Source organism: Anser cygnoides, chromosome 24, assembly GCF_040182565.1.
Source record: "Anser cygnoides isolate HZ-2024a breed goose chromosome 24, Taihu_goose_T2T_genome, whole genome shotgun sequence".
NCBI lineage: Eukaryota > Metazoa > Chordata > Aves > Anseriformes > Anatidae > Anser > Anser cygnoides.
Window position 1 is genome coordinate 3784284 of NC_089896.1, and position 14014 is coordinate 3798297.

General features: G+C 46.6%; 1 protein-coding gene across 4 annotated transcripts in view; it reads right to left on the minus strand.

The window, feature by feature from the left end:
- The window catches only part of ARID1A (AT-rich interaction domain 1A), a 63203-nt gene that overhangs the window by 16655 nt on the left and 32534 nt on the right, over positions 1-14014 (minus strand). For all 4 annotated transcript variants that reach the window (XM_066982597.1, XM_066982598.1, XM_066982596.1 and 1 more), the window contains 4 exons: positions 2296-2536; positions 1842-1931; positions 945-1112; positions 8-323 (listed from right to left, as the gene is read on the minus strand). In XM_066982597.1, the coding sequence (XP_066838698.1) occupies positions 8-323; positions 945-1112; positions 1842-1931; positions 2296-2536 (815 nt within the window). The remainder of the gene's footprint in view (positions 1-7; positions 324-944; positions 1113-1841; positions 1932-2295; positions 2537-14014) is intronic.

The window sequence follows — 14014 nt, forward strand, 5'->3', positions numbered from 1 at the left end:
TCCTTACCTGTTCTGGATGGAGTTGGCAGCAGCATGCATGGCAGCAGCAGCTGCTTCTTGTGCTTTGCGATTCATGCCACCTGGTGGGGGGCACATTCCTGTCCCCACCTGAGGCGGCATATTCGCCATGTTAGGTCCGTACGGTCTGTTCCCCATGGTGGCATGGCTCATCCTCCCTGGAGGAAGCCCACTGTATGGTGGCACACCAGTCTGCCCATGCATCTGGCTCCCTGCTCCCATTGGGTTCATGCTTCCTCCCATTCCTGGACTGGGATAGTTGGCATTGGACATAGCATTGTAGTTTGGCTGCCTGGGATAACCTCCTAAGGAGATAAAAAGAGGGGAAGACAACATCATTCAACTAGTTAAGTTTATGAATCACCATAAAAATCTTCTATCAGCAAATATTTAAAGATCACTAACAGAGATGAGGGGGAGTGTTAACACCTCAACAAAAAGTCAAAGTACTTGGATATAAGCCACATAAAATGTGTTTTGACACAGCTAAGTAACAACATCTATTCAAAAGCTGTCTGAAACTCTCCCAAACCTCAACTAAGCACAGTGAGCTAAACGGCCCAGGACAGGATGTAAAAAACTCACTTAGCCCTTTCCAAAATATACAATGCTCATTTTTCTTCCTCTCCAAAGAGAACTGTCTCTTCTTTTCTACATCTACAATACTACCTACGTCTTTTTAAACCAGGGGAAAGATGCTACATTTATAATTACAACTTGCACTGAAAGCAACGTAGTTCATGAATCTCAACATGATACATGAAGTACAGTTCCTTCCAGCTCATAAGCAGCGTACTGTTTTGCATTACCCACGCATTAGGAAACAAATGAAAACAATTTATCAAAAGACAAGATGTTACAACAGACAGAGGCCTTTCATTTTCACTGTGCTCAGTTCCCACCTTGAGAAGCCAGCCATGCCTCACCTTGAGGTCCGTACTGCCCCCCCTGGGGTCCGTAGCTTCCCATGGAGTTCTGCTGGTATGGCCCCATGCCAGCGTGCATCTGTCCTCCAGAAGACTGCCGGGGAGATAAGGCTGAGCCAGGCTGGGGTGAGCTGTACTGGGGCATCTGAGGATTCCTCTGCATGTAACCTGGTCACCCAGTGAGCGGAGCAGACAATTATTACGGTACCCAGAGATGCCACTGGACATGCACGTTCTTAGGAAACAATCCACAGGACCCACTAACAAAATCCTTCCAGCAACAGACTAAACAGATTTTACAGTAGTTATTATTAAGGTGCCAATGTTATCCGCTAAGATAACAAATTCAATTTCCCGTTTTAACCAGGAAAAAAAAAAAACTTGGCATCACAGGAGTAGACAGTAGGACTTGACAAATGCTAGGGACTTTCTGTCATTGTCAGGGTTTTTTTTTTTTGTTTGCTTGCTTGTTTTCTCTGGGTGACATCTACATACTTTCAGCCATGAAAGCTGAAATTTTACATACATTTTCCTCCACGCTAAACTTATTCTCGTACTAGAAAAAGGCATGCAATATTGTTGCGACCATCCCGCATTTTGAAGCTTAAGGTCATAACACCCTGGACAACTAGCATTCATAGAAAAGAGCTGCAAAAGCCAGAGAAAACACCTTCCAAGCCAAATTACTAGCTCAGATGGAACATTAAGAGGCCACAGGACCAGTAACAGTTGAATTTAGTGCAAGGTACCTAAACACTTGCAGCTGATAAAGCTGGTGCAGCCTTTAAATGCTATCTCACCACAGAAATCATGTCATCAGGCCAGGTAATTTTTAGTTATGCATCTAGCCATACAAACAAATCCGTACAATTAAATCTTTTAACCCAAGACACACACCTCGATCTTGTGCTATGCTCGACTGGTTCATGGAAGGGTGCATGATACTGTCCGATTGGCCACTAGGCGGTCGGGGCGGCATCTGATTGCCTACACCACAAAAAGGAGAGTGGTTAATCACAAAAATTGCACACCACAAAATCCAGGATGCAAGAGTGTTAAAAAGCCAGAACTACAAACAGCTTCAGAAGGGTACGTTAGCCGCAGCAAAGAAAAAGAAGAGCAAGATCAGCCACATCAACCCTGCAAAATAACACTGATGGTTTGCCAGCCATCCCACCCATTTTGCTTTAAAAGTTACAGGTGTTTTAAAGCAAAAAAAGAGAGATCAAAAGATCTCAACAGCCATGTAAACCTGACACTGGCCAGTTTCTACCAGCTGACCATTTTAATTCATTCTCTAGCTGCATGAGACGATTGCACCCAAAGATCAACACGTGCCAAGGAGCGTTACCTGGTACTGCAGCAGGTGAAAGTGGACCAGAGCGGGACTGAGCAACGCTAGCTGGAGATCCAACAGGGGATGGTGAAGGTCCTCTAATGCCTGGCAGGTGAGGAGAGGTATGTGGAGAGAAAGGAGACTGAGCTGGGTTACTCTGCTCTCCTTGGCTGCTGGAAATCCCTGATGTGCTTACTCCAGGACTCAGGGCTCCTTCTGTACCCATGGGTAGATCATCTATTGAACCAGACAGGTCCTGCAACACACAGAGAAACAGATCAGCCAAAAATAAAGAGACGTGGGGCTATTCTCTCATATACCATCAAGAAAGACTGCATTTCTCCCTTAGGCATACTACAAATTGAAATCAATGAACTCGGTTCATGTTATTGTCAGTAACGAAGGCTGCTGAAGACCGAGGTAACTGACGAATGTCTCTTATCCTGCTGCCTGTCTCTGAACCTGACAGCTCCCCAGCTGTTTTGCTGAGTGTTCACTGATGGTCCGAACAGACGTCTAATTCTCCTACTTGCTTCTTTTAATTCAGTTTAGAGGCAAGAAATTGAAGAATGCATCGACAATACACATAGAGGAGGCGGTCCATGTGATCATGACTTGGAAGAGAAACGTGGCTCAGCCTCTGAACGACAGAAAACTTCTGCTTCACCATAATTAATTCATAAACCTCAGATGAGCTGGGAAACTACTCACTTGAGATGGATAAAAACAAACTAAATAGAGATTTAAAAGAAAATCATAAAACATTCTTCAGGGTTCCCACTTTCTTCAAAGATAGCAAAAACTAGCAATTACAATACTAGCTTTTAAAGTTCAGCTTTTTTTTTTTTTTTTTTTGAAGGCAAGGCTAGAGAATGCCTCTCCTACTGCATGTATTCACCCTGAAAAAGAGAAGCACAAAAAGCCTAAGGAAATTGAAATCTCCAGTTGCTGCAACAGTGACTGCAAAGCTACAGCACCAAAATTCAGTTGGCAGGTCTGAGAAATGGTGATACGTCCAAGATAATTACATGCAAATCCAAGGTGCATGACTGTCCTGGCTGCCTGATGCTAGGGTGCGTTGGCTACTCAGGGTTGGCCTGGAGTAAATGAATGAGTCCGCAACAGGGTAAGATGAGCAGGCTGTTTTTAACTATTCCAGGGATTAGATCTCTGCCAGAGATTCAAAGGATCGCAGCAGGTGAAGAAATGGCAGACCAAAGCTTACCAGGCCCTTGCCCACCCTTTGCAAGTCTTCCAGAGCAATCAGCCTTGGATCAGAAGAGCTCCAGACTGAGCCCTGAAGGCGTTTTAGATCAAGCTCCCCTGAACGGAATTCAGCTGACCAGCACAAACAGAGCCAACCTCATTTAAAACACCATAAAGACTGAGCCGACTGAAAAATAACTTGGACACCTCGGTCTCATTTACACTGACCAGACGATGCCTTCGTTAGCAGCAGTTCAGATGACATTTTCCCAGCTCTGTGCAACGTGGAAGGACCTCAGTCAGACACAGGACACCGCAAACTTATCAGCTGCCAGAAGCAAGAGCCCTATCGCTCTGTAACACCTGTCTGCCAGGTGAGGTGTGAGAAGGCTCTGAGAGCACATCCCCACCACCTAAGCTGGAGAACAGTACTTCGCATCTTGGGAAGGGGAAAACTGGAGTTACGGAGGAATAAAAAAAGACCTGGGAAATATCCAACGACCTCATCACACTTGTTGGACAGAGACCGGCACTCAGAAAGACAAAGGGGAGAGCTGGGCATCAGCTGCACCACTTTGTCTGCTGCAATAGGGCAATCTTGTCCATTTTAACAGCAGAATTGGATCAAAATGCTGGCAAATGCTACATTTGAGCTGGAAATGCCGGTCACTTGATGGGAGGACTTAGTGCATAGTATGCCCTTCCACCCCTTCCATTACTGCTTCTGTTTGAGAGATAATTTCCTGCACGACAGCCTCAGAGGTACATTTGCTTACTTATGAAGCATTATCTTCCTGGGGGAAAAAAAAAAAAAAAAGCTTTGTTTTGTTTCAATGAAAGCTAAAAAAAATGCAGAAAAAGCCTAAAAATAGTGTCTCTGAGGTTTTGCAATTTTCACTACCTTCCTAATGTAACACCAGAAGCATTGCTCATTTACACAGCTTTTTTTTTTTTTCTTTTTTCCCTGGAAAACTTTGTCAAACCCCACATCCCACTAAAGACACTATCTGAAGTGGGAGCAAAGAGAGAATTTCCAACATTTTGCACTAAAAGGCATCAACCAACACAAACAATCAAGAGCTGAACACTCTTCTCTCCTTTGCAATTCCTATTTAAGACTGAGATTAATCAGATTTAACTTCAGCTACTGGCATAAGATACACATCTAGGTTCCCCTCTAGTCAATGAGAGGATCAGAACACCTACGAGTCAATTCAGCGTGACCTAAAATTGTTTCTAGTAGCTACTGACATTTCCTTTAAGGTCCTTTTAGGCTAAATCACCAAACACATCCAAACACTGTTTTTGTCATCACTGAAATGAAGCTGGAGGCCAAAACCCTCTGCAGCTTTAAAACCCTCACCACCACAAGCTCATGCAGTCCAGCAGTTCTGCTGGTCAGCAGTTAAACCTTCGGACCAGAGGGGCAGAGCTACTATCGCTATTTCAGTGAGAGATTTTTAGGCTCAGAAGAAAAGTACATTACAAATGTACACCCGAGACAGCGTATGGGCATGAAAGGACGGGCACAGGGCAAGTATGAAAGGTGAAGCGTGGAAGTTCCCTTCCATTATCAGGAGCCTAAGTGAGACGCTTCTCCAAGTGGCAGGAGGAGTCTGCCTCCGGGATGTGGGGAGGTCACCGTCTGCTACGTGGTGTGAGCGACATCCATGCATGTCCCGGGCGGAATAAGAGGATATGATTTGGCAATACCAGGCCAAAAATATCTGCGATACATAAAATGAAGCAGCGTTAAAAACTGTTTGAATATTAACTCCTAAGTAACTAGATAACAATCTTTGAAGCTGATGTCGTCGACCTTGCCTGTGCATCAAAGCTTACCCTAAGTACTGCAAGTCATTTAAAAACATTCAGTTTTAATTAAGTGGGTTAATACGGGGTTGCTTCAGACATGCAAGCGAGGGCCTCTCTGCATTGCTGACATACCATCACGGACCTCACATATATGAGAAGTAAGCCTTCTAGCTTGCAGGCTTTGGATCAGACTCAGATAATCAGTTTAAGTTAAAAATGAATTACGTGTAAACCTTTCTTGGATGTTAGGACATGTATGAATTGACACAGGACAGTATCACATAAGCCAAGTAACTCACGAAGCGAATTTCACCTCTACAGATTTGTAAGTTTTATGAATCCCGATAATAAAGTCATTTCCCAGCAAAGAAATGTTCCAGCAGCACAGCAGCATTTTCTAAGTGTGTTATCCAGCAGCACTAAGTTTCTCAGAAGTGTGATTCCTGCAAGTGGAAGGAGAGAAGCAGAGACTGGAATGCTTAAGTGCAAGCAGCTAATCAGTAAGGAGCTGTTTTCCACCTATCAAGTTATTTTCTCAGGATGCCAACCATCAAGACACGGTGTTTTTCTAACTAGACCTAAAGGACACCCTCCAACTTTGATATCCCATTTATTCAAGTGCACCACAACCTGGGGGAAAGGAAATCTCTCGATCTCTCTGCAGACTGTTTTAACAACAGTTACAGCAGAGAAGCCTTAAAGAAAAAAAAGAAAAAAAGGAAAACCTCGTTGCAATAATGGAGACCTGCTGCTGTCAGTGGGTTCTGGACCAAGTCCAAAGAGGAGAGGGCCAGCGAGGTTTTATTTGCCTCCCGCAGAGCATCAGGAAGAGACCTGGAAAGACGCAGCAGCACCACGAGAAGGGCTCTCCTCTTCCCTCCTCCTGCGAGCGCAGCCAATCGAGCCGAGACAGGAGGTGAGGCTCAACAGCAGTAACTCTGCCAACTTGAAGGAAACGTCAGGGTCTGGAGAATTTCCTCACGTGTTTCCAATGTGTTTTTTATGCATTTTATTGCTCATCTGCCATGCAGATCAAAAACGCTGGAGGGATTCCAACTATTTCACACAGAATCTCACACTCCAGGCTGGCTGCAGCCCCAAAGCCTGAGTTTCTTCACTTGAAATACTGCCCAGTGTTATTTTGGGATGTGACCTGATAGCGGAAGCCCACAGGGACCCTGAAACGATAACCGTTCCAGCTGCGATTGGTTGCCCAATCCTCACCGATGCCAGCATGGGTTTGTCAGTACTGCTGACAAACAAGGACTCAGCAGCTAACACCTTCTTTTCACACCACAACAAAACCATGCCTGAAATCACACAATCTGGTACCCAAAGGAGGGGGCAGGGGAGTTCATCTATCTCCGGGAGAGGGTTGCAAGTCCTGGCATGACCAGCACAAGGGAGCCGGTTAGTTTGTGCTGGAAACAGCGAGGTTTCTTTTATACCAACAGGGGAACCACCATTTCGCTATCTGATACGAGCTCATTTGTTAAACAAACACGAAGATGAAACAACAAGAAATACTTCAGATCAAGGTAACAAAACCCCAGAGAACAGATTCAAGGCTCAGCTCCGGCCCGCCCCACTGATCTGGAAGAGCAGGATGACTGACCAGAAAGTAAATCGATCTCCTCGCCGGGGCCTGCGAGCTTCCTATGCTGCTCCCCTGCCCGTCCCCAAGGTAAGTGCATATGAAAAGTGTGGGGGAAGAGGGAAGGAGCGCAGTCAGGGCCTACAATCGTTACGTCTATCAGATCACTAGATAGCACTCAAGGAAATTATGAGCTGGAGACGAGCATGTGGTAGAGGTTATAAATTCTGCAAGGCCAGTTGTTTCCATAAAGATGCTTACAAGCAAGACCACAGCACAATGGCTAAATTTATTTCCCCGATTCTTTCTGAAAGGGAAAAAGCCTCTTCATTACTTCTGACTAATTGAAATACCTACTTTTGATTCCAATTTCACGTTCTCTGCAGCTTACTTTCCACTCATTCAAGAACTACCGACACCTAAAATTACAAGCTTGTCCTCTCCCTCCCCTTTATTTCCACCCCCAACATACCTAAAAAGTCCTCTCTACCACAGAAACGACACAGCTGACTGGCAGGCCAGAATCTCCCTGCTATTTCAGGGAAAACAGACTTGTTCCTCCTTCTAGAGTACAGACAACTGAATCTCGCATCTTATGCCCCACAGAGCAACACATCTCATAACACCAAGTGGCCTGAAGACCTCACTGTGCTCCATCTAGCATATCCTTCAGGTACACAGTGACACCTCGTAAAGCTGACTTGAGATTTCCCCAGATCTGACAAGGGGCCCAGGCAGGGCCCTACAGCCCATCACCACCTTTTTATTTACAGCTTGCCTCTTTCAAACTGCTTCCCCAGTAAAAACCAGAAGCTGGAGTTGGGGAACACAACTTAAGATACAGTAAAAACCCATTTAATACTTATTAGGATAGAGTAATCTCCATCTACAACATCTACAATCTCCAAAGTTTTTTCTCACCAACCAACTGAACAGTCAGAAGGGAGTTTTTCAGTCTCCCAGCTGATCCTGCTTACCGGAGGCACACTGAAAAGGTCCCACACTCCTGCAGGCCTCACCTACGACCAGCTCAACTTCACCTGCCATGCTTTAAAATCCTGTCTAAACCCATCAGCACTTACCACCAGAAAGACGTAAGTGACTGGGAAAGGGATCTGGACGGGGAAGAACATCGTTCAGCTCACTCTGCTCTTCTACAGTCGTTAACGTGTAGAGGATAAAGGGTCAAGCTCTATGGGATTCTTCCAACACGTTTTGGCTGGACAAGAGACGAAGGGGAGGAGGAGAAGGAAGGATGCACGCACAATGCGTTTCCAGTACAACCTCTCTCCACACCCAGAACATCACCGGAACTTAGAGCAAGGTCACAATCGGGGCCAATGTCGCCAAGTGTTCCGTTCGGTACGTGTCAGGTCTTGGGGAGGAGCAGGTGGCAGGAACCAACAGCGTGTATTTTTGAATTGTCAGTTTACCTGTTACTGATTCTGAGTTCATACCTGTGTGGGAACTACACTCATCCACATTTCCAAGCTACCAAAGACTTATCAAATATAATCAAAATGTAGCAACACAAGCGACACACTTCTTTACCATACACAGCTTTCCTCCTCTGCCACGTACCTCTCAGTTTTTACTCTCTGAGGAGCTGAAGAGTTTGTTTTTAGTTTTCAAGGGGAAGATGACTTTCTCCTGGGTTAAGAAACAGGGAATGCCCAGGATGATGCCTGCTGCAGTAGCATGAGCTGCACAGCGCGCTTCTGTGCTTTATGAGAGCTTTTCAAGTTTAAGGCCTTGCCTCTTCTCTTCTATCCCTCTTCAAATAGGGCAAGGCCAGCAATGAGAAGGAACAAAGAGTTTCAATTATACAATGAAATGACTGGGTTTGGCCCCTCAAATTTGTTCTTAGAAGTTCAAACCCTGATCTGAGCAGTAATAGGGTTCTCAGGTTCTGCACCATGCTCACGGAAAAAAGCGAAGATCCCAGTTACAAAACTAAGCATGCATAAAAACGTTCAGGTTCTATTATGTGCCACTTACTCGTCCCAGGATTCCTCAAACAAAGGACAAGTGCTAGACTTATACTACTACAGGAAAAAAAACACCAGCCCAGTAAAACAAGTATGAGGAAGGTAACACTATCAAGGCTTCAGCCTCTGCTAGATGGAGTCCATATTCCCTGCCTTTATGAGGAGTTTAAGCTCCTCTCAGGCATCAGTGCTGACAATCACAAACCTAAGATGGGGACTAGAACATGCAAGAGAGATTTGTGCAGTTTCAGCTCAAAAAAGGAGCTGAAAAGCTCATTCTTCCAGGCTGGCTTTAGACAAACTGGTAGAAGCTGCTGGCTCTAGCTGCACTGCAGGAAAAAGAGCGTTTGGAAAGGAGGCTGTCAGGAGGAGGGGCTCAGCGTCACACAAGAAATTTTACTCTGATTGCAAAAATAAGCTGCTGTTCTAATCCACCTCAGTAAATCTAGGTGAGTCGGGTCATTTGGCAGAAAGCAGGTACAAAATCAAAAAGGGAGAAAGAAAGACGGAAGTGCTGCTGGCTTTACTACATTCCTGCAATGGGAGACCTTGCAAAACAGCCAGCACTGCTACCGCAGCAGCCATTGATTTTTCAGAGGTCGATACTCCACTCCCACAGATCTGCTCGGCAGGAGCTTTAATCACATCTACTGCTCCTACTCCGTGCCACCCCTCCTTCTCTTCCCCCTCCAAATAAAATTAAAAAAAAAAAAAAAAGAAAAAGAAAAAGGGGGGGGTCCTCCCCCTCGAAACACTGACCAGATTAACAAATTTCATATTCTGCCTCTTTGGAGAGGAGAGATTCGAAGCCTGTGGTTGCAGCACGAAGTACAGAAGGAGTAACATGATTCACACACAGAACAAGATGTCGCTGAAGGGAAAACCCACTGTTCCCACCCAGGGAGCGCTGGGTGCTCAACTCTTCCGCAGGACCCTGGGAAACACAGCAGCAAAGCCCCCCAGGAGGTAGTTGCCATTTAACCCTTTGACAGCTGCTCAGCTTCTAAAAGTACTCCTAGGTTTATCTAACCACTGGTACAACAAAGCATTCAGAGCAGCAGTGGAAATGCTGAAGTTCTGCCTGACACTTTGGCTAGCGCAGAAGTTGGCCTGGCCATCCAGCAGCAGCATGCTGCAAAAAAAAAGGTGAAACTTGAAGCTTCAACAGCGACACCAACCCTGAAATGGGTTGCAGGAAAGAAACATGCGTGACCTGGGCACAGTGAGCAGTGCTATCACAGCAGCATCAGAGGATGTTCTCAGCAACACTGATTTTTCTATTATTTTTTTTTTTTGAAGGGTGCTGGGGATGCAGGGGAGCGAGAGCTACAAGTTGACCACATCAATCAGAAAGGCTGGTCCAGCACCAGGCCCTGGGAAGGAAAGTGCAAGTGAGAAGCTAGTATGGGTCTCAGGTGACAGACCACAACCTGTTTATTTAAAGAGCCTTTGTTTTTCTTCCAGAGTTTTTTTTTTTTGTGTTGTTCTGCTTCGGTCTGAAGACAAAGCCCAGATCATACAAGAAGCTCAATCCCGTAAGAGGCAGGAAGCTACCCTCTTGTTGCCAGCCGCAAGGATATTCCAACTCCCCAGCAGTGCTTCCTCTGGAAGGCACTTTCCAATCTCTGATGTGTTCAATTTAGACTCCAAAGCATTTAGTCATCTCAGCATGTGATTATGCCACCATGCCAACCACAGGAGCTTGGGTGGGCAAAGAAATGCAGCAAAGGCAGGAGTTTGAAATAATTAAAAAATTTAAAAGGCCCCTGTTAAGACCAGTACTTCAGATTTCAAAAACAACTCCGCTTTTAGTATTATCATCAGCCTCTGTGAAACAATTAAGAGTGACAGAATCCATTTCTAAAAAAGCGTAAAGAAGAAAGATTTTAGGAGGGAAAGAGGTTTGTTAAGGCACTGGATATTTGCAAGCCTGATGAATCTGGCAGTGCCCTCGCTGGAACAAGCTGGGAAGAGACAGCCGAAAGCTGGCAGCTCCCTCCGAACGGTGCTGCACCTGCGGGGAGACAGCGATGGGGCGACATGAGGGCTATGGATAAGCCCCCCCGACACCACCAGCTGGGGTGGTTCTAGGGAAAACACTTTTGTCTGAGAGCCTGTCTGAAATACTGCACCCAGGTACCACTGACCTGGATGGGACAGAGAAACTGAAGAGATGTTTAAAAGGACTGAAGGCAATTCTGCTCTTGCCCTGGCTCAGAGCAGCGAGCGTGCAGGGGAAGAGGTAAGCACAGCCATGGCAACCTGGCTCATGCCACGCACTGACGCATACCCACTGCCACCCTCAGGGTCAGGGGTTGCCAGAGCAGTCAATTCCCAGAGATGCCACTTTGTATCACTTCAGGAAATTCTTTTTTTTTTTTTTAAATAAACGTTTCTGTTTTCCTCAGCGAGGCTTGATTCAAACTACAATAAAACTCATTTACGCAACTCCTCCTCCAATTACCACGCAGGCCTCGTTTGAAATCTCAGCGCGAACCTTGCACCCCCAGGGACACGGGCACAAGCCCATCCCAGCCGCGTTGCCACCGCCAGAGCCCTGGGCCCACGCCATGCCCTGCATTCGAGAGCCACATGGAAAGCTTTCTCCACTGCGTTTGTGATTGTGCGCATCTCCGAGACGAGTCAATCCAGAAGGCCGAAATGACATTACTAGGAAAATGATCCCAGTGAACTGAAAGCACAGGTATGGCAGCATTTAAAATGAGCGCAGTGCTGCCAGGCGAAGTTAAACGCCTTCACTTATCCCAGTAACCGCCCCACGCAGCACACGAAGGTCAGGTCAGCACCGTCCCTGCCTCCCCTGCACCGTTTGGGATCTCCAGCAGGGTTAGGTTGCTTCCAACGTCAGGCTGACTGAGGCTTCCGCACGTTTTCAAGGGTCTCTGATAACACCAGCTCAGCAGCAAAAAGGAAGTGAAAGGCCGATTTCCCTGCCCTACAACAGCGAGCTGCTTGAAAGCGTGCTTAGAAGCAGAGGGTCATCTCACGAGGCGTGTGCTTCAGCACTTACGGTGCAAGAACGCTCTGTATTTCCAGGGGACGCGTGTGACTGAGAGCACAGACTATTGTTTGGGATCCAACATCAGAACTGGTCATCCTACAGCAATTTCCTGATTAAACGCTGACCCGCCTAGTCCCTCCAGCTGGGCCTAAACCCGGCCTCGGGAACGTACAGGGCCCGGCTCCTGAGCGAGCTGCGGCCGCCGTCCGGGCCCTCCCCGCCGAGATGGCCGCTCCGCGCTTCCGTTAGGCCTGTAACCGAAATCGCTCCTGAGAAAACGAAAGGTTCCAGTTAGGGGAATCTGTGTAAGGCGTACAGGCAGGAAGCAGAGCCGAGCCGCTAACGACTAGAATAGAAACAGGAAACGAGCCCGGCATCGAGCATAGCGCAATCTGCTGCCAGCGCAGGCTCCCGTGAAGCCGAGCCGCAGCAGCGGCCCAGCGCGGCGTGATTTCTGAAGGGACGCTTCTTGGCTTCGCCGGGGGGAGACGGCGAAGGCAGAGGGTTTGGTGTGGCCCAGAGAGGCCCGACAGATGCACCACGGGGTGGGGAGCTTCCTCCCGAGCACCAGGTCAGATCAGCTCGGTTCCAGCCCGGAGGAAGGGGTGGGAGGAGAGAAATTGCCACATGGACAAATAGCAGAGCGGCCCTGAGAAGCAGGTCAGAGGCACGAAGCATGTCACTGGAGTGGCTGGAAGATTAGGGTAGCTTTGCAAGCAGCACTCTACACTCTCTGCATCTGTAAAGGCTAGCAGCGAAATTAAAATTAATTAAAAAACAAGCATGGCCTTCTTAAAAAACCACACAAAACTGATTGCCAAAATCGCACACACCAAGAAAAGCTTAGACAAAGAAGCCCTGGTCAGGATAAAAAAATGTTTTCAACTCCCCGTATACCATAACTTGGGATAGAAACCTTCCCATCAGCATAAACTGGAAGGCACCAATCTCTCCAGTACCAGTGTTTCAGGTACTGCACTCCTTGGGGCAAGCCTCCGGGTGCTGATGTGTTCATCCGCACACCCACTGCGATGCCCAGTCACCAGAGCTTGCAACTCCCCTGCTTCGAAATGCATACACCACTAATCCCTCTCTCAAGGCAAGTAATAAGACAAGCTCAGAAGGCCAAATACAAACCAAACATAAGCAGGAAGTCCCGTATGGGGGGAAGGGAGCGACTGAAGTGACCAAGAGATTCAACTATAAAAGTTTCTTTTCCCTTCCCCCAAAAAGAAATTGCCAAAATGAAAAATATTGAGCTCAAAGAATTTTTAAGAAAACATTCATTTCCTGGGCTGCAGCTCCGTCCTCATCCACAGCAGCTTTGAGACAGTTTTTTGCTGTATGTCAGGCTGTTGCATTGATTATTTCCAGGTCAGAGGATGCAGCTGACAGAGCTCAACTTTATTCCACTTCAAGTACCTGCAGAGTGCAAGCTGAAACGACCACCTTGTAAAACTGGCAAATCCAAACAGTGCTTTCCTGACACCCTAAAGCACATCCAAATTCAGAAAGTACTTGGCTTATGAGGAAGAAGTAATCAAACAAAAAATACCCCACGGCACTGGGGATGTTCACAAGAGTCACTTCTCTACCAGCAAGAGCTCAGCAGCTTCGTTTCTCTCCCTTCCCATAGTCTAGTTTTGCTAAGTCCATAATGCAAAAAGTCCAAGACCAGAACGCACGTTCAAAAGTTACAACAGATCAGGAATTTGTTTGCAGTTGGTTATGTTCCTTCCTGCCATCGATAAGGTGCTTTTCAGACCTGAAGTTGGTGATGAACCAAACTGAAATGCAGCTAAATGAGAAATACAGTTTGCCAGCAGTGCAAAATACTGAGATTAAAATGATTTCCCACTCCACATTGAGATGAAAATCAGTTGCCCAGAAAAGGAATGGGGTTCCTCCCTCAAGCTACACAGTAAACTGACCAAAGCCGACTAAAGACATTCTGTGACTGGAATTCTGAAACTTCTGTACAAGCTGCCCCAGTTTGCTTCATTATGCATTTGCTGCAACAAAAATTCAAATGCAACCTTGCTATTTCAGCGCCTCCAAAACCCTGCCAGTATCTGCCCTCCTGGTTCAGCCAGAAGTCCCACCCCAAGC